A 21,866-nucleotide genomic window follows, 5' to 3' on the forward strand; every position below is an offset into this window, starting at 1 on the left:
TGCCTGACTTCACTCACTAGTACTTTCTCACTGCCTGACTTTACTTATCAGGAGTTTTCAATTGTCTAGCTTCACTCACCGGGACTTCCCTAATTGCCTAGCTTCACTTACCAAGACTTTCTAATCAAGTATCCAGTCAACCTTGACCTACTCAACTCTTCTTCCTTCTATCAATCATCTTGTTGGTCTTGCCCTTACCTAACATCCAGTTAGGATTTCCTAGTCAAGTATCTAGTCAACCATGACATATTGGACTCTTCTTCACATCGAACTGGTTAACCTTGACTAATCTCCCAAATGGATAATTACATATGTAATCTCCATGTATTATCAAACATCAAACTCAAACTTGAGCCAACTCAAGCTTAGTTAAACTAGTCAACCTTGACCTAGGGAAATTGCACTAACAATCTCTGATTTTTTTATGTTTGGCAATTCGTTTAAGTTAGGCTAATCCCATAACCTTAATTTCTTCTTCATGCCAAAGTATGAATGAGAGTTTCCTTCATTCTCTCCCTTAACCTAAAGGTTTCACAATCTCCCCCTGTGAACATGGAGAATTTCCTCACTTAAACCCTACATTCTCCCCCTTTAGCACACATAAAAAACTCTTCTCCTTAAGAGTTATCTTATGTTGTTCACAGCATCACCATGAAGGTCGTATACCCTTCATTATGCCCAATGCTTACCCTAGAGCATACTTCCATTATGCAATACTCATCCTAAAGCATTCACCCATTACAATGAAGATTTCCACCTTCCATTGTTTCATTGTTTACAAATAAAATGTAAACCATGTTTTTAAGGAGTAGCTCCCCCTCAAAACATTCTCTAATGATCTATCATTGCACCAACAATGACTTAGAATTCCTAAACATTTAGGAAATCTAAAATTTAAAGTTTGAGGTTCAAAAATTCAACTTTGAAACTAAACCTCATCCTAAAATCCAACTTAATCTTCTTTTAACCAATCCTTTCTTGTTTCAATAAGAAAACTATCCTTAAATGTTCATAAGTGAATTTCTTAGGGTTAGGAATGGTTAACAAGACTAAATATGGTACAATCAACTTAAAGAAACTTATTTAAGCTGAAAACAGGGCCTTAAGAGCTTAAACAATAAGCTCTTATTTGCTTAAGACCAACCTTAATCGATTAGAGTTGGGATTTAATTGATTACCGAGTATTAATCGATTGCTCTAAACGATTAATCTTCTTAATCGATAACATTGATCTATTCTGTGAGCTACTATGCTTATAAGAATTCACCTTAATCAATTTATCTAGTCGATTAAGGTTATGTAATTGATTGCCCTAATCAATTACGATTTCTGAATTTCTGAAATCAATTTTAATTGAAATTTAGAAATGTATAAATAATTCTATAAAATTTTAAAAATCTTGAAAATTCATGTAAACATTATTTATATCATATACTATCAGAGGAAAATAATTTTCTAAGAAAATATATCTTATTTTCAAAGATTGACACAAAATTAGAAACTTTTAAAAACTTTAATGTTTCTTCCAAGTTTGTGTTTAACTATACAATGGTGATTCCTATAAAAAGATAGCCTTCACTAAGGTTTTCCAAAGTATATTTAAAATTAATTTAAAAACTAAATTTCCAGACATGATCTTTGGGCTAAATGCACATGACTTGTACATTTGCTTTCCCCATAATTGGTAACACATAACTATGTGTTTTGATGAAATCAAAACTCAAAAAGATACACTAAATCACATATTGAGTCTTGTTCATCCTCCTAACATCTCACTTGTATCTAATGTGTACTAAAATACATATAAGTCAACTTATAGTCTTTGTGAGATATAGATTTTGGTTTTACCCTAAACTAAGGGATCATGCATTTCTATCTAGGAATTTTAAATTGATCATCCACCTAGGTTGTCATTTGTTGATTAATGCCATTGTCCCTAATTAAAAGGAATTAAAATAATACATGATGGTTTATGGCATACATCAAAATGAATATTTTTAAAAAGAAAATGTATTATAGTTACATGATGTATTTATGACATGACATGATATTTTTTTCATAACAAATATGAATATAAAATATGATGTCATGAGATTTGATGGACAAACAATTATGGTAATTTAGCATAAATAATATACTTAGATTATCTACCTAAGTATCCCTAATTAATTATTAAATTTAAGGAATAGATCTAAGTGTGCCTTTATCTCCCAAGCAAATGTCAAAATCCCAACTTGGCATTTTTTAAATTATCCTATTGTGTCATTTTTAATTAAGTTCAAATCTTTAAATTTTTGAATATTTTATTCTTCCCAAAGAGTAAGATTGTTAAGACAGACATAGTGCATAGGAGATTAGTTCCCTTTACCTTAATTTGTCAGCGGGATATTCTTTGTCATTTACAACACAAACTTCTAAAAAAGTACAATAGATATATATGTGATTCCTGATGTAGGCCGACCAGCCACCACTTGGCTTGGAGATCACCCACTCAGCCTTATAAAATGTAGTCAACAACTAGTTCTTTACTCAACCCTTCATTTTGCCGAGGAGGAGCCATATGTCCGATCGACCCCTAGGTCTGATTGGATAGGGTAGTGGGCTGGGTAACTTAGTACTTATCTCCAAACCTGTCTGCAAATTGTAAAGGATGGTCGCTCTGGAGATCTGGTCGGCAATTCACATCCGACCGACAATGCCAGTTCAGCTCGGCCAACATAGCTTGGTCAACGATTCTAGGTTTGTCTGTCGACGTGACTTTAACCGCTTGACTTTGACCTCCATGCCAGATGGTCCTCCTTACTTTGACCTCCATGCCAGATGGTCCTCCTTACTTTGACCCACTTTTTGGAAGTCATCTTTATCACCGTATTATAAGTCTCCCCCTCAAGTCTAGTCGAAGGAGGCTGCAAGTCTGACTGACTAGACACTTAGTATTCTTTGTTGTTCTCATTTCCAACTAGGCACTTTACTGTATAGGCCGCCACTCGGCTCAAATGACTACTGCCCTTATTTATAGATCCTAAGTGAGCTCTTTTCTCCCCGGTTGGGAGACTCCAAAGGTGATGACGCTTAGGTTGAATGTCGATGCCACTTAGTCGTTGGTTATCTCCTTTCTTATCTTTTTCCTGAGCGGCCTTCCATCCTCATAGTACATTTTTATTACTGCTAACATCATTTTATTTTTTGGATATCAATCAAATCCTCTATCATTAATGCAAAGTACGCTGAGCATGCTTTTTCATCATGTGTCTGTTGATCATTTCTATTCCTCATTAATGCACCCTATGATTGACTGTCATATGCCACACTTTCATGTTGCTAAATGTTCAATGTGACAGGCGATTGTTAGAATTCGATGTGACAACTACTATTCTAAATTTTGATGGCCCAGATCAAGTCTCATTTTTATAAACCCATGATTGAACGATCATGAATAACTAGCGCCAGGGTTTTTAAAGCCTTCATTTCTCTTTGCACTGTATGACCTTCATCTTGGCTTTCATCTGCTTCTTTGCTCTTTATTTATCATCGTCGGTGATTCGCGTCCAGTAAGTTCCACCTTTCTTTTTCTTTACTCTTGATCTTTATATTCTATCCTCTCCTCTGTATGGCATGATCTCCTTCTTCTTTTGTTGCCATACCCGGCCTATGGTACACCTCTACCTCATCAAACTTCAATGGAAACGAGGTGGATCAGATGAAACTCACATACCATATTCCCTCTGACCATAAACTCACCATTCCTTCTGCCTACGACTGTCCTCATACCTCTCCTGATGGCTTTTTGACTTTCTTTAAGGACCAGCTTTATGTCGGCCTCCGTTTTCCTATACATTCATTTTTTTTAATAAATTCTATAGATATTTTCATATTCCCCTTCAGTAGTAGCTCCCTAATTCGTTTAGGCTTTTGTGTGGGGCGGTAGTATTATTCCACATATATAAGATCCTTCTTCATTCCCATATCTTTCATTACTTTTATTACCCTAAACAGTCCGAGGCGGGTGTCTTCCTCTTCCAAGTCTGAGTGGGCACTGCCTACTTTAATAAGATGCCCTCCTCCAAAAAGGGATGGAAGTCCCATTACTTTGATGTCCAACTTCCCAACTGGGTTGCATTCCCGATCAACTGGCAAATGCAGCCACCCAACTCCCCCAAATTAGGAAAATATCAATGGGAGCTGACCTACCTCCAAGCCGCAACACAACTAGCCGGCCGGAAATATCACATTTATAAGATGTTGTTGGAGGGTGTTTTGTACAGGTTCGGGCTTAGTCCCGTCCGCGTCCAGCTGCCCTGCACTTTTGGTGAGCAGTTTTTCCTTCCCTTATTTTTAGATCTAACTAATTTTTCTCTTTTCTTTTGTAGCTACAGTGATGTTTAGGTCTCTACTTAGCGACTCTACCAAGTTAACTGATGGAAATCTCGAAGCTTGTGGAGCTACCAAGTTGGAGAGTCATCGGCTCTTGCTGGTCGAAAACTCAGAAGCACCGACTAGCGAAGAAGAAGTGAGCAGAGTAGCAGGGAGTGACATTGCTAGCAACATTGGGGAGCTACCTCCTGAGCAGCCTTCCTTGGTGCTCGTAGGGATGCCCTCAAAGTCCACGACTTCTACTGAGCCATTGATTCAACATCAACACTGCAAAAGACTCCGAACGAAAGCTACTACCCGCTCTATAACTTCTGTGCCCCCAAACTTCTATCACTGCGTCTACACAGCAACCACCATCGGAATGGGGAGAGAGCTCCACTTATACCACTCCTGAGAGAGCAACTAGTGGACTAACTCCCCCATGCTCAGACCGGACACCTTCCCTATCCAAGCTGTCATTCGATGCTATCATTGTACAACCCCTTTCCTACATGCTACCTCCTCTGATAGACCTTGTAGCCCCTCTCTCTACCATCTGCGCAACTCCTATGTCCAAATCCAAAAGCAAGGCCAGCTCGGAACCAATTGGCTCTAACTCGCACAGACATATGACATCCATCCTTAGATTGCCCTTTGATGAGAAGTCTTATCCTAATTTGGATGAGCCATGAACCCTCTATCATAAAACAAGGATTCAGGGTCCCTTGGCACATACTTGGATGGATGCCAGAGCTAGGGCGGCAACCATTCCACCCGACAAGTTGGCTGATTGCTTCAGCCTAAACTCCACGAGGGTGAGTTTGTTTAATATTTCAAATAATTATATTTTCCACTCGGCTTGATCTAATCAATTTTTTTGGGTAACAATTTTAGGTGAAAGATCTGGCTATCTGCCAAAGATTGGCCTAGATAAACCACGAGCTTAAACAAGTGCAAGCCCTAGTCATAAGAGCAGACACCTCCCAAGCCTTGATTGAAATATTAACTGTTGAGGTGACCCAATTAAAAGAGTACTTGGAGAAGTACTCCAAGCAGCTCCTGGGGTTCAAGTGGGCTTTGACCATGGAAAAGGACAAGAACCATGATCAAGTTGTCAAGCTTGAGAGGCTAACAAAGCAAGCCCATAATTTTGAGTCGAGGATCAACTCGGTGAATGTGAGGAAACTCAGGGCCATCGAAGACCTAGGTATCAAAAATAAGGAGGTTCGGGTCTTGACAAAGAAACTTGATGAAGTGGAGGCGTCTCTGGTTACAGAGCAAGTTGGTCGTACTGTAAAGCAGGCAAACCATGAACTCCAACTCGAGGAAAGCCAAAGATTAATAAATGAAAAAGATGCTGAGCTGCAAACACTAAGATCAGAGCTGGAGGCTTCCAAGGCCCAACTAATTAAGTTCAAGGAGGAGGAGCTCGGTCGGCTGGACGGCCACAAGGTGGAGTATCTCCACTCGAGGGGTTTTAACAAGCTACTGACTAACTAGACCATCAAACTATTTGACTATGGTATTGATGGGCCCATCAAGCGGCTAAAGGAGGGTGGCTATCTTTCAGCCAAGGTTCTTTCTACTTTTATCAAAAGGTAAAAGATCTTGGAGGTGCTCCCAGATGACGTAATTGCCAACCTCGCATAGTATTTCTTCAAGTCTACCAGTAGTTTCTTGTAGCAGTTAAATAACTTTGTAAAATTTTTGAACTTTGATGTCATGTATGTTTGCCTTGTACTTCAAAACTTTCTTCCTTTAAATGCTTTACCCTTGAATTTTATTTCATCTTTTAACCTTCATCTTCTCGGGTTTCCCGTGTTCGGGGAGAGTCAATACTTAACGATGAGAGCCAATTCACTTGTCACTACGCCGCTTAGCCTAAAGCTTTGTGGCTTAAGAACAATGAGAGCAAGCCCACTCATGATTAGCCACTCAACGCGAGCGTACATGAATTGGATATGAGAGCATTCTCACTTATAATTCAGTCGAACAACATGAGATTCTAGGATACTTAGGCTTGAGAGCATGCTCACTTATAACTTGGCCAAATGACACGAGAATCTGAGACACTTAGGCATGAGAGCATGCTCACTTATAACTCAACCAAATGACACGAGAGTCTGGATACTTGATGCGAGAGCAAGCTCACTTATAACTAGGACGAACGACACAAGAGTCTAGGACACTTGGCATGAGAGTAACCTCACTTATAACTCAACCGAATGGTGAGAGAGTCTGGTACACTTGGCACGAGAGCAAGTTCGCTTATAACTTGGCCGAAGACATGAGAGTTTGGATACTTGACGTGAGAGCAAGCTTGCTTATAACTCGGTCGATCGGCATGAGAGTATGGGACACTTACTTATTTTTCACTTAAACCTTCCTACATTCATGCAACAATAATTTTTATAATTTACATAAATTTAACATAAACTTACTACCCGACCCAATAGAGCTGTAGATGGTTTGCGCTTTATGGTCAATCTAGGTTTCTCTCATTTTTGTCCTGTAGATAATAAGATCCCGAGCTGAGCGTTTGTATCCATTACCGACTGGTTTGATTCTCTTCCATACTAAGTTGTCAACCTGGAAAGATCTTGGAATAACCCTTCTATTTGTATTTTGCTTCATTCTTTGTCTATAAGCTATCAGCTGAATGACTGCTTTTTTTTTTTTTTTATTTTGTCTACTAAGTCCAACTCCATAAGGTGTCGATTGGAGTTTTCCTCACCATATAGCCATCTTCGATCGGATTCAACGCCTATTTCCATTGGTACTAACGCTTCTCCTCCATACACCAAGTGGAACGGGGTTATATCAGAGGATTCTCAAGGCGTGGTGCGGTATGCCCACAACACACTCAGAAGCTCGTTAACCCAACTTCCTTCAAGGTGGTCGAGTCGGGTTTTAAGTCATCTGATAAGTTCTCTGTTGGTGACCTTCGCTTAGTCATTGCTCTAGGGATAAGCTACAAAAGTGAAGGCCTTCAAAATGTCATATCTTGCACACCATTCTTTAATCATCCACCCTTGAAATTGCCTTCAATCTTATTAGCCAGATATTTTTGGCCCACCCTACAAGTAGACGTAGCTCAGATAGGAATCTTGGTGTACTTCTTGTAAACTGTATTGGGCGTCCTCCGATCCAACGCATTTAAGTAATGGCCTAGAAAAAGCTCTCTTATATAAATGATCTCCAATAAACGTGAACCAACCGTCTCTCTTTTTTATCAACCGAGCCTATTGTCGATCTGCTAGTGTATTTGTCGATTGGAGGAATTCTATCAAAGGTATCCTCCAATCACTTTGCACTTCTACTTCAGCCAACCTTTCGATATGAGCTAACCAACAATACCTGTTCGATCAACTTGTCTAATGCCAACAGGCTTAAAGAACTAGCTAGCTTAGCCTACTTGTTTGCTTATTGATTGTCCACCCAAAGGATCTTCTGCATTGTTACTTCTTAAAACCCTAACTTTAACTTACCGAATGCCTCAACATATAATTTTAGCCTCGTATTATTTATTTCAAAATTGCCTGAGAGTTGTTGGGCCACTAGTTGTGAATCAGAATAAATGAGAACTCGAGTAGCTCCCACATGCTTAGCTGCTTGCAGACCGATGATCATAACTTAATATTCTGCCTCATTATTAGTGACACGATAGTCTAGCTGGATGGACAGTTGCATCCTGTCTTTGTGTGGTGATATCAGGAGTATCCCCACTCTACTTCTATGTAGAGTGGGCGATCTATCCACATAAACTTTTCAAGTTTCTTCTGTCTTGGGATTCTGTAGTTCCATCACAAAATCGGCTAAAGTTTGAGCTTTGATGGCTGACCTTGGTTGTTACTATACATCAAATTCACTTAATTTTGTAGTCCACTTATTTAGTCGCTCGGATGCCTTTGGGTTGAGCAGAACTCGGCCTAGTGTGCTGTTAGTTAACATAATTATGGTATGAGAGAGGAAATAAGAACGTAACCTTTGAGCAGCTAAAATCAACTCATACGCCAGCTTCTCAAGACTAGTGTCGTGGCATTCAGCATCTTTTAATAAATAGCTCAAAAAGTACACTAGTTGTTATTCATTGTCGTCCTGTCGCACCAATACCGATCCGACAACTCACTTGGTAGAAGACAAGTAGTCCAAAGTGGCTCGCCAGCGATGGACTTTGCAAGTACATGTAAAAAAGATAAATAGCTTTTAAGTTTCTCCAATGTCTTGTCACACTCGACGTCCCACTGAAATTTGGTAGCATTATAGACTTTCTTCTCGCCGTGAGTAGCGCACAGGAGTGAAACTTATTCGAATTGATGTTAGGCGCTTAGAACCTCCCCCGGGTACCTCCACAGGGTTGACGTGGTGTGCTCTTGTCAAAACTTGATCTGACAAAACTCAACCATCTCTGGCGCCTGGACTATGACATAGGCCCACTAACCAGAGCACGCCGGCTCACTGCCTGAGGGCGCATGCTCGATCCGATCTCAAGCACCCTGATCAACCCCAGGCACCTAAATTCTAGGCCCCCGGAGCCCTCCTGGCCGCTTGGACAGCCTCGTTTCTAGCAAACAACTTCTGCAACATAAGGTTCACACAGGCAAGCAATAATATATGAAGTAGAATCATTGTGACAGTCTTCAGACTGTCCGATCTGACTTTGAGTTTAACTTAAGCTCTAGGTCAGACTGACGCATACTGTTCCTTCTTCGAGGAACGTGTCCTCACCTATTTCTCTCATGAGAGATTACCTTTTATCTGACCGATCCTCCAGATTGTCTGGACTTTTACTCAGCATCTGAGACCTCGGGACTTTATGCTAGACGTCTAAACCCCGACCCGTTCAGTCTTCCGCCTAGTGTATGCGAGTCCTAAGACTTTCACCTAGTGTTCTTGACTCTAGGATTTCACCCGACATCCTCAACCTGCCAAGTCTTTGCCCAATCTCACGGACCAGGACTTCGTTTTTTAACCGTAGCTAGGACTTTCTAAATGCCTAGTGTCCACTAGGACTTCTTTGCCTAGTCTCAACTAGGACTTTCACTTTACCTAAGATCACTTAGGACTTTCCTGCACATTCAGTAAAACTTATTAGATAACAATTAACCTTAACTTTGAGCATTTACCAATCATTAAAATCAGGTTTGATTATCTAGTTCTCCATGCACCAATAGAATGCCTTAACATTGAGAAGTGGAGAATTGAGCCTCGTAAGTCCAACCGACGCTTGAGCTGACCGGCTATATACTGAGAGTTGTATTATAAAAGTGGAAAGTTGAACCCCGAAAATCCAATTGTCGCTTGAGCCAACCAGTTTTATGCTGACTGCCTTAGTGCTGAGAAGTGGGGAGTTGAACTTCGTAAGTCCCATCGGCATTGGTGCTGACTGGATGTCTACTGAGAGTTGCCATGTGACAATAGGGGGTTGAGCCCCGGCAAGAGTAACTCGTTCAGTTGTATGTATTTTGACTCTGACTGTTATCTTATTTTGACTTTAACTGTCACCTCACCTTGACTTCGACTATTACATAATCTTAATTATTGATCTCATATTATCTTTGGGGTCACTCGCAACACATTGTATAACTAAGCCAGGAGGAAATGGATCGAGCAAAGGAGAGCAAATTAAAGGAAAGGAGTTGGGAGAGTGATATTTTGGAAAATCTGTGAAAGTAATTAATAAGTCTTCTGAATAAATATGAAAGTAGTAGGGAATCTTCCCGAGTTTAGAATATGCTTTTCGATATTCATGCATATTTTTTTTAAAAAAATGCCAGAGATTGATTAATTGATTGAGAGAGGTTCACGAGACTCCCAGAAATCACGAGCGAGCCCAACACCGATTGCTAAAGGACGCCTCCAGTGGTTTCCTAATCAATAATTAACCTGCTCGCGATGGATTGAACAAAAATTTTCGTCACTTTTTTTTTTCTGGTTTGAATTAAATTGATCAGAGAAGATCAGCGATGTTATCTTGCATGTGAATTAGATAAACCAGCTGCCTTGTTATACTGGAAAGAATGGCTGCAATAATGGTTAAAAGAAAGAATATTGGGTGAAGATAGGCATCCGGGAGAGAAAATCCGTTGCAGTTCACAAGTTTGACCGATACCAGGAAAAGAAACAGCTCGATCACTTAAGATGTGAGAAAATTAACTTTCATTTTCTCAGAGCTAGCTTCAAGCCAGGAGCATTTATGCAAACACCATTTGGCATCATTTGGGTAACTCACTAACAAATAACAATCAAAAGAAGGAGACTGATTAGCTTCTGTTTGTTCTTTCCACAATGCATGTTCTAGCTATAATTCGTTCAAAGGCATTCGGACAATAATATGCATATATAGCTATCCTAAATCTTCAAGAATGGACTGGGATCATTCAGCAAATGACGTGGTGGATGAGAGGGAGGAACCAAAGACAGTACTGTTTATTATTTGTGAAGGAGAATGGGCCCTTGTGCTTGTGTTTTGCTCCTCGATCTCTATCTGGCAGTTGGAGTGGACAAAGCAGCTAGCATACTCTTAGACGCCCGTGAAGAGGCTGCATGAAGCAAGCCGAATGTGATTATATTTTGTCGTTGTTCTACGTACGGTTGGAAGCTCCTGGACAAGCATGAAGTGAACTGTAGGATAAAAGTACGTTGTAACGGAGAGGAAAAAATTGAATCGTCTGGTCCAGCTTAAAGGATAGAAGAAATTAACTCGGTGGAATTGGAACTTTGATTAGTCAATTAGGTAACCTGGAGAGGAATATTTAAATTTTAAATTTTAAATTACTGGTGGGAAAGAGTTAGTGCATGCGTGTGTTTTGAGAGAATGAATGCGGCTTGTGGCTATTTAAACACGAACTTCCCTCCTCACCCTGCTCAAAACCAGCTCAGTTCTTTCTTGCTCAATCTCTCAATTCTTCCCTCCTCCCTCACGTTTCTCAAAGCAAAGCAGGTATAATTATAAACGAGAAGATGAATGGGGTTAGGAGGGGATGCTTTGGGTTTCTCCTCCTGATTTTGATCTGCTCAAACTTTGATGGGTGTGAAGGGAGGAAAGGATGGCATTGGAGGCACAGGCAGTCTCCCACTTCTTCCCTGGCTAGGAAGAAGGCTAGAGGAAACAATGGCGCCGGCAACGGCCATAGCAGCGGGGGAGGTGGAGCAAGAGGTGGGGGACGTAGTGGTTATCTGAGTCCACTGCCACCGCCGCCGCTGCCACCGCCTCCTAGTCCTAGCCCAAACCTGAAAAATGGGTCTCAGGCAGCCCCAGCTGCAGCCATGTTCGATGTACTTGATTTTGGAGCCAAGGGAGATGGCGTCACAGATGACACCAAGGTACCTGGCCAGCCACTGTCTTCCTCATCTCCTGTGTTCTGCCCGCCTGCATTACTCTGCTTGAAATTTTTATGGCTGAACTAGAACTTGCTTCAAATATTAATTTTTTTTTTTTAGTTTTCATCTCATTATATATTCTTAGGAAAAAAAAACTTTGATTTCTAACGATGAAATGATGCAGGCTTTTGAGGCTGCATGGGCTACTGCTTGCAAGGTGGGTGGATCAGTTATGGTTGTTCCAGCAGAATTTGAGTTCCTTGTCGGCCCTATCTCCTTCTCTGGGCCTTATTGTCAGACCAATATTGTTTTCCAGGTAATCTACCTACTGATTAAATTTATCAATGTCTAGCCAGCAATCTATGTTGTGCCTGACCGGCCACAACCCAAAAGTATGTTTTTGGTACAGAGGTCCTACAGTGAATTAATCCTCCATCTTACCTCAAGTATCAGTCTTTCTATGATGCAGCTGGATGGGATGATTATTGCCCCGACTAATGCCAAGTACTGGGGTTCAGGACTTCTATGGTGGATTGAGTTCTCAAAGCTGCAAGGCATAACAATTCAAGGCAGTGGAGTAATTGAAGGGCGAGGCAGTGTCTGGTGGGCAAACAATGAGCCTGATGTTGATTCAGTAAGACTCAACCATCAATTTTCATTTCCATCATAACCATATGAAATTATATGGAACTCATGTTCATCACCTAAAAACTCTTCAGCAGATAAAGGAGGAGCTAAGTCTGGTGCTGCCAAAGATCAAACCAACGGTACTGACATTTCTTGCATTATATTGTTGCTAGCTAGTCCAAGAGTATGAATAACATTCTGCATAAATTTGTATTCTCCAATTTAATTTGCTTTAATGTTCAGGCATTAAGGTTCTATGGGAGCTACAATGTTACAGTGAGGGGTATCACAATTCAAAACAGCCAACAGTGCCACCTCAAATTTGACAACTGTGAAACTGTCCAAGTCTACAACATGACAATCGCTTCACCTGGCAATAGCCTCAACACAGATGGAATCCATCTGCAAAATTCAAGAGATGTTATGATCCATCATACCAACATGAGCTGCGGTATTAATTATAATTAATATAGTTCCACTACCCTGATCTATCTGCTCTTAATTTCCTTTTCTGATGACAAACAAACAAACAAACAAAACAGGTGATGACTGTGTGTCTATCCAAACGGGGTGCTCAAACATTAACATCCACAGTGTGACCTGTGGGCCTGGTCATGGAATCAGTATCGGTGGCCTGGGAAGAGATAACAGCAAAGCATGTGTTTCCAACATAACTGTAAGGGATGTCAATTTGCACAGCACAATGACCGGTGTCAGAATCAAGACCTGGCAGGTAAATGTTTTGGCATCTCCACATAAAATCAAAAGTTCAAATTATAAGAGAATAGTAGAAAATCAAAGAAAAAATAATTACCAAAGTCGTTTAGATTATCGATATATACATTTCTATGAGTTGCTAGCTATTATACCTCGTCTGGTTGGAATATGCTAATATATTCATAATAGATGTTGCACATATTGTCACAGGGCGGATCAGGCTCAGTCCAGAACATAAGATTCTCAAACATAAGAGTGACAGAGGTCCAGACTCCTATTATGATCGACCAATTTTATTGTGATCGAAGCTCTTGCAAAAACCAGACATCTGCAGTTGGTCTGTCAGGCATTGCATATGAGAATATCAAAGGGACTTACACAGTGAAACCAGTGCACTTTGCATGCAGCGACGCCTCTCCATGTTCAGACATCACTTTAACCCAGGTTGAGCTTCAACCACTACAAGAGCACTATCATATGTATGAACCTTTCTGCTGGCAGACCTATGGCGAACTGTATACCCCAACCCTTCCTCCAGTTGTCTGCTTGCAAAATGGAAAACCAACAAGTAACCATATCTTATCTGACCATGATTTGTGCTAATTCAACCTTGGTCGATCGAGTTAGTATATATATCGATGTACATATATATGTGTGTCGTTCTACTAGGTTGTCCAATTAATAGGCATTGTTTTGTTATAAGAATATATAACAATAGTTCATTTCCTACTTAATGAATTTTATATATGATACGGTGTATTGTGAGTGACCCCAAAGATAATGTGGGATCGATGGTTAAGATGATATGGCAGTCAAAGTTAAGATGATGTGACAATCAAAGTCATAATGAGGTGGCAGCCAGAGCCAGGATATATGCAACTGAACGAGTCACTTTTATCGGGGCTCATGAGCTCCCCATTGCTATAAGGCAACTCTCAGGATATAGTCGATCGACGCCAGTGTCAATTGGACTTACGGGACTCAGCTCCCCACTTCTCAGCGCTAAGGCATTCAGCATAAAACCGATTGGCCCAAGCGGCAGTTGGACTTTCGGGGCTCAGCTTCCCATATCTATAATATAACTCTCAGCATATAGCCGGTCTGCCCCAGTGCCGGTCAAATTTATGGGACTCAGCTCCCTACTTCTTAGTGCCAAGGCACACAACATACAACCAGTCGAACCTAGCACCGGTCAGGTATCCAGAGCTCAGTTCCTCACTCCTCAGGGGCAAGACCTCCAACATATGGCCAGTTGCCCAAGAGTGTTGGCTGAACCTTCTGGGACTTAGCTCCTCGCTCTTCAGAAGCAAGTTTCACAATACATAGCTGGTCGCCCAAAATGCTAGTTCGACCTTCTATAACTTAGCTCCCTGCTCTTCAATGATAAGTCTTCCTACTCGATATTTTCTGATACCAGATATTCTCTGACATCTCATTATTATGGAGGTTATGAGAGTTAGTATAAAAAGGGAGTCCTCTCCATTGGTTAGATACGTTTTAATAGACACTTTTTATCATACGCTTTACTAGGCACACACACGCATCTAATGTTCATCTTCTTCTCCACTTTTGATCACTGTTCTGACTTGAACATTGGAGTGTCTACGCTAGAGACCCCCTCCTAGCCTCCCTAGTTCTCACTCTGACGTTTCCATTTTCTCTCTATAATGTGCACAAAAAGGAGCACTCGAGGCCATTTTCTTCCACCTCAGAATCTTCTTGCTGTCAACATCAGAGTCATTTGTCCAGTACACCATATCCCCCAATTTCAATCATCTTTCAACTCTTTAAATGCCTTATCACACTCGGCATCCCATTGGAATTTGGTCGCACGACGGAGGCAAGAGGAGAATGAGCAACAACCTATATATTTCTTGAGTCATTTATTGAAGGATGTCGAATGTCGCTACACCATTTTTGAGAAATTAACATATGGGCTAGTCCTAGCCGCTCGAAGATTACGTCCCTATTTTCTCTCTCACCCCATTATTGTGTTGACCAATAGCACCCTGGGTAAGTGCTCATCAACCCGAAGGCTTCAGGGAGATAGATCAAATGGACCACAAAGCTTAGCAAATATAATATATAGTATTAACCCTGTTCAAGCTTTAGCTGATTTTGTGACTGAAATACAAAACCCAGAGCTAGAAGAAATCTAGAAGATATGTGTGAATGGATCGTTAACTTAGTAAGGTAGCGGAGTCGGGATTCTCATGATATCATCGTAGGAAGATAGATTGCAACTATTTGTCAGACTAAACTACCGGGCTACTAATAATAAAGAAGAATATGAGGCATTATTGATTGTCAGTCTATAGGCTATGAGACATGTGGGAGTCGCTCGAATCCTAATTTATTCATATTCTTAGTTAGCGACTCAACAATTGTCAGGTAATTTTGAAATTAACAATGAAAAACTCAAGCTATATGTAGAGGCATTCAAGAAATTGAAGGCAACATTTTTAAAAGTAAATTTACAGAAGATCCTCCGGTCGAAAAACTATAAGGTAGATGAGTTAACCAAGTTGGCCGACTCCTTAATCCCGTGGACTCTGGATAAATCTATAGAACAAACATTGTTGATAACTTACATTGAAAGACAAGCCGAGCTGGAATTATAAACCAACTGGAGAATGTCATTAATTCCATTTCTCCAGCAAGGAATCATACTAGTCAAGCGGGAGTAAGCGCGTATGATCAAGAAAAGAGTTAGTCGGTTCACCTTGATAGGAGACCACTTATACAAGAGGGCTTTCTCTCGCCCCTTACTCAAATGTGTCAAATCGGATGATATACATTATATTTTACAAGAAATTCATCGGGGTTCGTGTGGAAGCCACTCGAGCATTTAGTCGCTTGTGTGGAAGATTTTGCTAGCGGGGCACTTTTGGCCCACTTTGCAAGTAAACTCGGCTTGGTTGATAGCAACTTGCATATCATATCAAAAGCACCAAAATATTCTGCATGACCCCACAGAATTGTTAAAGACCTTAATTGTTTCCTGCTCGTTCAATCAGTAGGGTATAGATATTGTAGGATCATTCACAATGGTGCTAGCTCAGAAAGGATTACTTTTAGTGGTGGTAGATTATTTTTTTGAGTGGCTGGAAGATGAGCCGCTAGCAAAGATAACCAAGAAGATGATCATTAAGTTCCTCTAGTAGAATATTGTATATTAATTCGTGATTCCACACAAGCTCATCTTAGACAATGGAAGGAAGTTATAGGGTGGAAGATCCAAGAACGGTGCTCGAGTTATGACATCTTACAAGCTTTTACATCTGTGGCTTATCCTCAAACAAATGGTCAAACAAAAGTCACTAATAAGGAAATCATCAGAGAACTCAAAATTAAGTTTGATCATGTCGGAGAAAGTTGAGTCGAGGAATTTCCTATTATGTTGTGGGCGTACCACACCACTCCATAAGAGGCAATGGGTATAACCCCTTTTAGCATTGTTTATGGTGGAGAAGCGATTATCCTAGTGGAAGTTGGCCTGGAGTTTGATCAAAGACTATTATACGACGAAAATAATTTTGAATGGTGCCTCATGAAACTCGATTTGATAGTCGAAGTCAGAGATAGGGAAGTCGCTTAGCTAATAGCATACCGTCAAAGAATGAAGTAAAACTATAATAGAAGAGTTATTCCAAGATTTTTTTCAAGTGGGGGACTTGGTCTGAAAGTGGATCAAGCTGATTGGTATATCAACAAGCTAGACCACAGTGGGACAGACCGTACAAGGTGGTGCAAAAGCTTGTCTCAGACTCCTATTATCTCCAGGATGTAGAAGAAAAGAATTTGGAGTGGCTTTAGAGCGCAAATAATCTGTAGCCCTATAGGGCTTAAGAGTATGCCTGTAATAGATTCATGTATCATGTTGAATATTCACACTTAATAAAAATGAATGCAAACCTATTTCAAAATCCATATGTCGTCCCAGACTCTCGTGTCGATCGGTCGAGTTATAAGTAAGCGTGCTCTCGCGCCTATATCCTAGACTCTCATGTCATTCGGTCGAATTATAAGTGAGCATGCCTTTGCACATATGTCCTAGACTCTCATGTCATTCAACTGAATTATAAACGAGCACGCTCTCGCACCTATGTCCTAGACACTCATGTCATTCAGCTGAGTTATAAGTGAGCATGCCCTCGCGCCTATATCCCAAACTCTCACTTCATTCGACTGAGTTATAAGCGAGTGTGATCTCGTGCCTATGTCCTAGACTCTCATGATGTTTGGCAGAGTTATAAGTGAGTATTCTCTCGCACCAATGTCCCGGAGTCTCATACCATTTGACCGAGTTATAAATGAGTATACTCTCACGCCTATGTCCCAGGCTCTCATGTCGTTCGACCTAGTTATAAGAAAGCATGCTCTCACACCTATCCTAGACTCTCATGTGGTTCAGTTGAGTTATAAGCGAGTATGCTCTTGCACCTATATTTCATATTCTTGCGTCGTTCGACTGAGTTATAAGCATGCCTACTCACATGCCTAAATCGTAGACTCTCGTGTCATTTGACCGAATTATAAGAAAGCATGCTCTCGCATATATGTCCTAGACTCTCGTATCGTTCGATCGAGTTATAAGCAAGCATGCTCTCGCACTTATGTCATAGACCTTCGAGTTGTTCGACTGAGTTAAAAGCGAGCATGCTCTCGCGCCTATGTCTTATAATCTTGCTCTGTTTGGCCGAGTTATAAGTGAGCATACTTTCGTACCTATGTCCCTAACTCTCGCGTCGTTTGATCGAGTTATAAGTGTGTCTACTCTCACACCATCTGACTAAGTTATTTGACCCAACCGAGTTAAAGCGAGTATGCTCTCATGCCTATGTCCTAGACTTTTGAGTCGTTCAGCTGAGTTATAAGCGAGCATGTTCTTACGCCTATATCCCAGACTCTTGTGTTGTTTGGCCAAGTTATAAGCAAGCGTGCTCTCATGCTTATGTCCCAAATTCTTGTGTCATTCGATTGAATTATAAGTGAGCATTCTCTCGCACCTATGTCTTAGACTCTCATGTCGTTCGACTAAGTTATAAGTGAGCATGCTCTCGTGTCTATGTTCCAAACTATCATGTCATTCGAATGAGTTATAAGTATGTTTGCTCACACGCCTAAATCCTGTTGGACCCCGTGGTAGTTTTCATGTGATCAACCAAGTTGGTTAGGTCCTGCTGTGTTTGATCCCTGTGTCTGAGTGTGCAGGAGCTTAGGAACACAGGAAGTCGAGCGGAAGACGCAACTGTTGGTGCAACCTTAGGTCAAGGTTGACCTGGTTGACCTGACTCGAGTTGACCTGACTCGAGTTGTATTTTGATGTTTGACTTAGGAAGATTGTTGGTGCAACCTTAGGTCAAGGTTGACCTAGTTGAGTTGTATTTTGATGTTTGACACTCGTGGAAGAGTTGTATTCTTGATATGGGACAAGAATAGATGTTTGGGAGATTATTGGTGCAACCGTAGGTCAAGGTTGACCTGGTTGACCTGATTCGGGAAAGAGTCCAAGTATGGAGACTTGGCAACGGAAAAGTCCAAGCAGGGAACTTGGCAACGGAAAAGTCCAAGTGTGGAGACTTGGCACGGGAAAAGTCCAAGTATGGAGACTTGGCACTGGAAAAGTCCAAGTATGGAGACTTGGCACGGAGAAGTCCAAGCAGGGAACTTGGCAACGGAAAAGTCCAAGCAGGGAACTTGGCACTGGAAAAGTCCAAGCAGGGAGCTTGGCACGCGAAAAGTCCAAGTGTGGAGACTTGGCACGGGAAAAGTCCAAGTATGGAGACTTGGCACTGGAAAAGTCCAAGTATGGAGACTTGGCACGGAGAAGTCCAAGCAGGGAGCTTGGCACGAGGGAAAGTCCTAACTGGGATGTTAGGCAGTGTGGAAAGTCCTGGTGAGTGAAGCCAGGCAGTGGGAAAGTCCTAACTGGGATGTTAGGCAGTTGGAAAGTCCTGGTGAGTGAAGCCAGGCAGTGAGAAAGTCCTAACTGGGACGTTAGGTAGTTGGAAAGTCCTGGTGAGTGAAGCCAGGCAGTGAGAAAGTCCTAACTGGGATGTTAGGCGGTGTGGAAATCCTGGTGAGTGAAGCCGGTGAAAGTCCGGTGTGTGAAGCCAGGCGAGGAAAATCCAGATGGATCGGGGATGATCGGACATCCGGTGTTGAGAAAGTCCAAGTAGGTCAAAGGGATTGACCGGACACTTGGCGAAATTCAGTCAAGGGTGACCGGATGCTAGGAATGAAGTACCAACAGTCGAGGTTGACCGAATGTTGGTTTGGAAGGCTTGGGACTTGGTTTGGGCAAAACCAAGTCACTAGTTATCTGATCGATGCGGTAACCGATCGGTAAGAATCGATGCTGCTTGATCGGTATCGATCGATCGCGGTGATCGGGTGATCGAGCGCGAAAGAGCGCCTGATCGGTGCGTGGGTGATCAGAGCTTCGATCGGTCGTGGTGACCGATCGAGACGATGTCGCGGAAGGAAGAGCTTCAAAGCCAAGAGTTGGGATCGGTCGTGGACCGATCCAGGTGTCTTTGATCGGTCCACCGATCGAGTACGTCTGAAATTTTCGACCGATCGATCGGGGACCGATCGGCCTGATCGGTCCGCATCGATCGGGGTTCTAACGTTACAACGGCTAGTTTCTTCATTGTTTCTTCTTGCAGGTATAAAGGAGACGAGGGCATCTTACGTGAAAAGAGCTTCTTCCTCTTCTCTTCTGGAGCTGCTGTTCCGGTGCTTGAGCTTTGTTGAGCTCTTCTTCGCAAGCTTCGCGTGAGCTTCGCGACTGCTACTGTGGTTGGCGTCTGAGAAGCTGTTGCTTCTTCAACAGTCGACAAGAAGGCAAGGGTTGTTTACATTTGCTGTGTATTTACTTCTTGCTTCTCTTGTATTTGTACTCCTTATCTTGCTTGTTGCAAGAAGTAGTTGTGGCGAGGTTTCTCCACCCATAAGGAGCTCATATTTAGCCGGTTCTCCGGGGACTCATCCATCGACGGATTAGTAAGCTTCGTCCACCTTACGGACACGCCGAGGAGTAGGAGTTCATCTCCGAACCTCGTTACATCGGTTTGTTTTTCTTCTCCTTAGTTTCTTCCTTGTATTTCCGCTGCGACTAACCCTAACTGTAGGAAGAACGCGAGAATTTGGGGCGGCTATTCACACCCCCCCTCTCTAGCCGTGTACGAACGATCCCAACAAGTGGTATCAGAGCGAGGTCGCTCTTCGACGGATCAACACCCTGGGGAGCACGGGCTAGAGATGGATCTCTATGGAGAAGATGTCACGATTCAACCCTTCTACGAGTCTCACGACAACTTCACATATTGGAAGGTAAGGATGATGTATTTTCTTAGGACTAATATGTTAAATTGGTTTTGTGTACAAGAAGGGTTTTCCCCTCCGATGGATGAGGAAGGAAAACCTATCAAGAAGAAGGAGTGGACGAAAGAGCAAATCCGACAATCCGAAATCAATGACGAGGTAACAAAAATCATTGAATTTGCTTTACCTAATAATGTTTTGTGCAAGATAGATAGGTACAACAACGGCAAGGAATTGTGGAAAAATTTGGCAAAATTCCATGAAGAGGAGCCTAGTGAGCCAAGTAGCTCACATCATGGAGGAAGCGAATTGGGAGTTGAGGGCTACTCAACATCCAAGGAAGAAGAGGAGGAGAGCTCTTGTTCAAGATCGGAGCAAGAAGAGGCATCTACCTCCGGAAGGGATGAAGAAGAAAGCTCATCCACATCCACAACCCTAGGTAACTCAAACACTGTGATTTCAAGCAAATTACACATAATGTGTTTTGAGTGTAGGAAGTTTGGGCACTACAAGAGTAAGTGTCCAAAGAGGGTTAGAAAGACTCCACCGGCACAAAAGGTCAAGGAAGCCGGAGTCCCGACATGCAAGAGCAAGAAGCACGTGGTGTGCTTCCAATGCAAGCAACGGGGACACTATAGGAGTCAATGTCCAAGGGGGAGGCAACCTCACAAGGACAAGAGGCCAAACACATGTAAAGGGGGAGCTAAGGCAAACCCTAAGGTAACATTTAAAGCTCATTCTTGCAATTCTGGTAGGATGCATGCTAGTAGTCTTATTGTCATTGTCAATAATGATAAGCATGTTAACACTAGAAATCGATACATGTGCTTAGGAGCCAAGCATGTTAGCCTAGATAAGAACAATTCTAGAAATGCTAACCCTAGAATTAACTCATCTAAGGCTAAGGAAAATCTAGATAGAAATCCCAAATCATCTAGACACATGCCTAAGAATACCTCAAAGAAAAATGATAAATCAAAACTTGAGGTATTAGAGAAAGAAAATCAAGTCTTGAGGTCAAGACTTGACTCTCTAGAAAAGGCTCTTAAGGATTTGACTCTAGGGTCTAGGGGTCAAAAACCCAAGTCCAAGGACAAGAAAGGTTTGGGTCACAAACCTAAGTCCCAATTGGTCAAGCCCACTTATCATAATGTTTCATTCGATTATGGAACAAAACCTAGGGCTAGGAAGACCATTACCAAGGTCACAAGGGGAGTCACCCCTATAGTTGACCTTCATGAGACCCAAATGACCAAGGCTTTAAAGCCTAAGAGGGTCATTAGGAGGGTTGCTAGGAAAGTTATCCCTAGTGAATATTTAGTGAACCCAATGAGCTCTAATAGGTATTGGGTTCCTAGGAGCATCTTCTCTACCCCATAGATGGGTTAGAGAGTGTCAACTCTGATTAGAAGGGTAGTTAACCCAACTTTGAGGAAATTGACACTCAAGGAGCATTTTCAAGGTTTTGAGAACTTTTGAAAATGAAATGGAATTATCATTTACTCCTTTTAAGAGTT

General features: G+C 41.7%; 1 protein-coding gene across 5 annotated transcripts; it reads left to right on the forward strand.

Moving 5' to 3' along the window:
- The first annotated feature begins 11,224 nt into the window (after positions 1-11,224).
- Positions 11,225-13,754, forward strand: LOC121975018 (polygalacturonase At1g48100-like). 5 transcript variants are annotated; one of them, XM_042526368.1, is made up of 7 exons: positions 11,225-11,679; positions 11,861-11,992; positions 12,146-12,310; positions 12,396-12,443; positions 12,547-12,754; positions 12,846-13,036; positions 13,210-13,754. In XM_042526368.1, exons 1-7 carry the CDS (start codon positions 11,317-11,319, stop codon positions 13,621-13,623), a joined length of 1,521 nt encoding a protein of 506 aa, XP_042382302.1. In that variant the 5' UTR covers positions 11,225-11,316; the 3' UTR covers positions 13,624-13,754. The 5 variants fall into 5 exon arrangements, with proteins under 5 accessions (XP_042382302.1, XP_042382318.1, XP_042382311.1 ...); XM_042526384.1 differs by having other exon boundaries at positions 13,231-13,754; XM_042526377.1 differs by having other exon boundaries at positions 12,399-12,443.
- Positions 13,755-21,866: the final 8,112 nt, after the last annotated feature.

Source organism: Zingiber officinale, chromosome 1B (genome assembly GCF_018446385.1).
Source record: "Zingiber officinale cultivar Zhangliang chromosome 1B, Zo_v1.1, whole genome shotgun sequence".
In the NCBI taxonomy this organism is placed as follows: domain Eukaryota; kingdom Viridiplantae; phylum Streptophyta; class Magnoliopsida; order Zingiberales; family Zingiberaceae; genus Zingiber; species Zingiber officinale.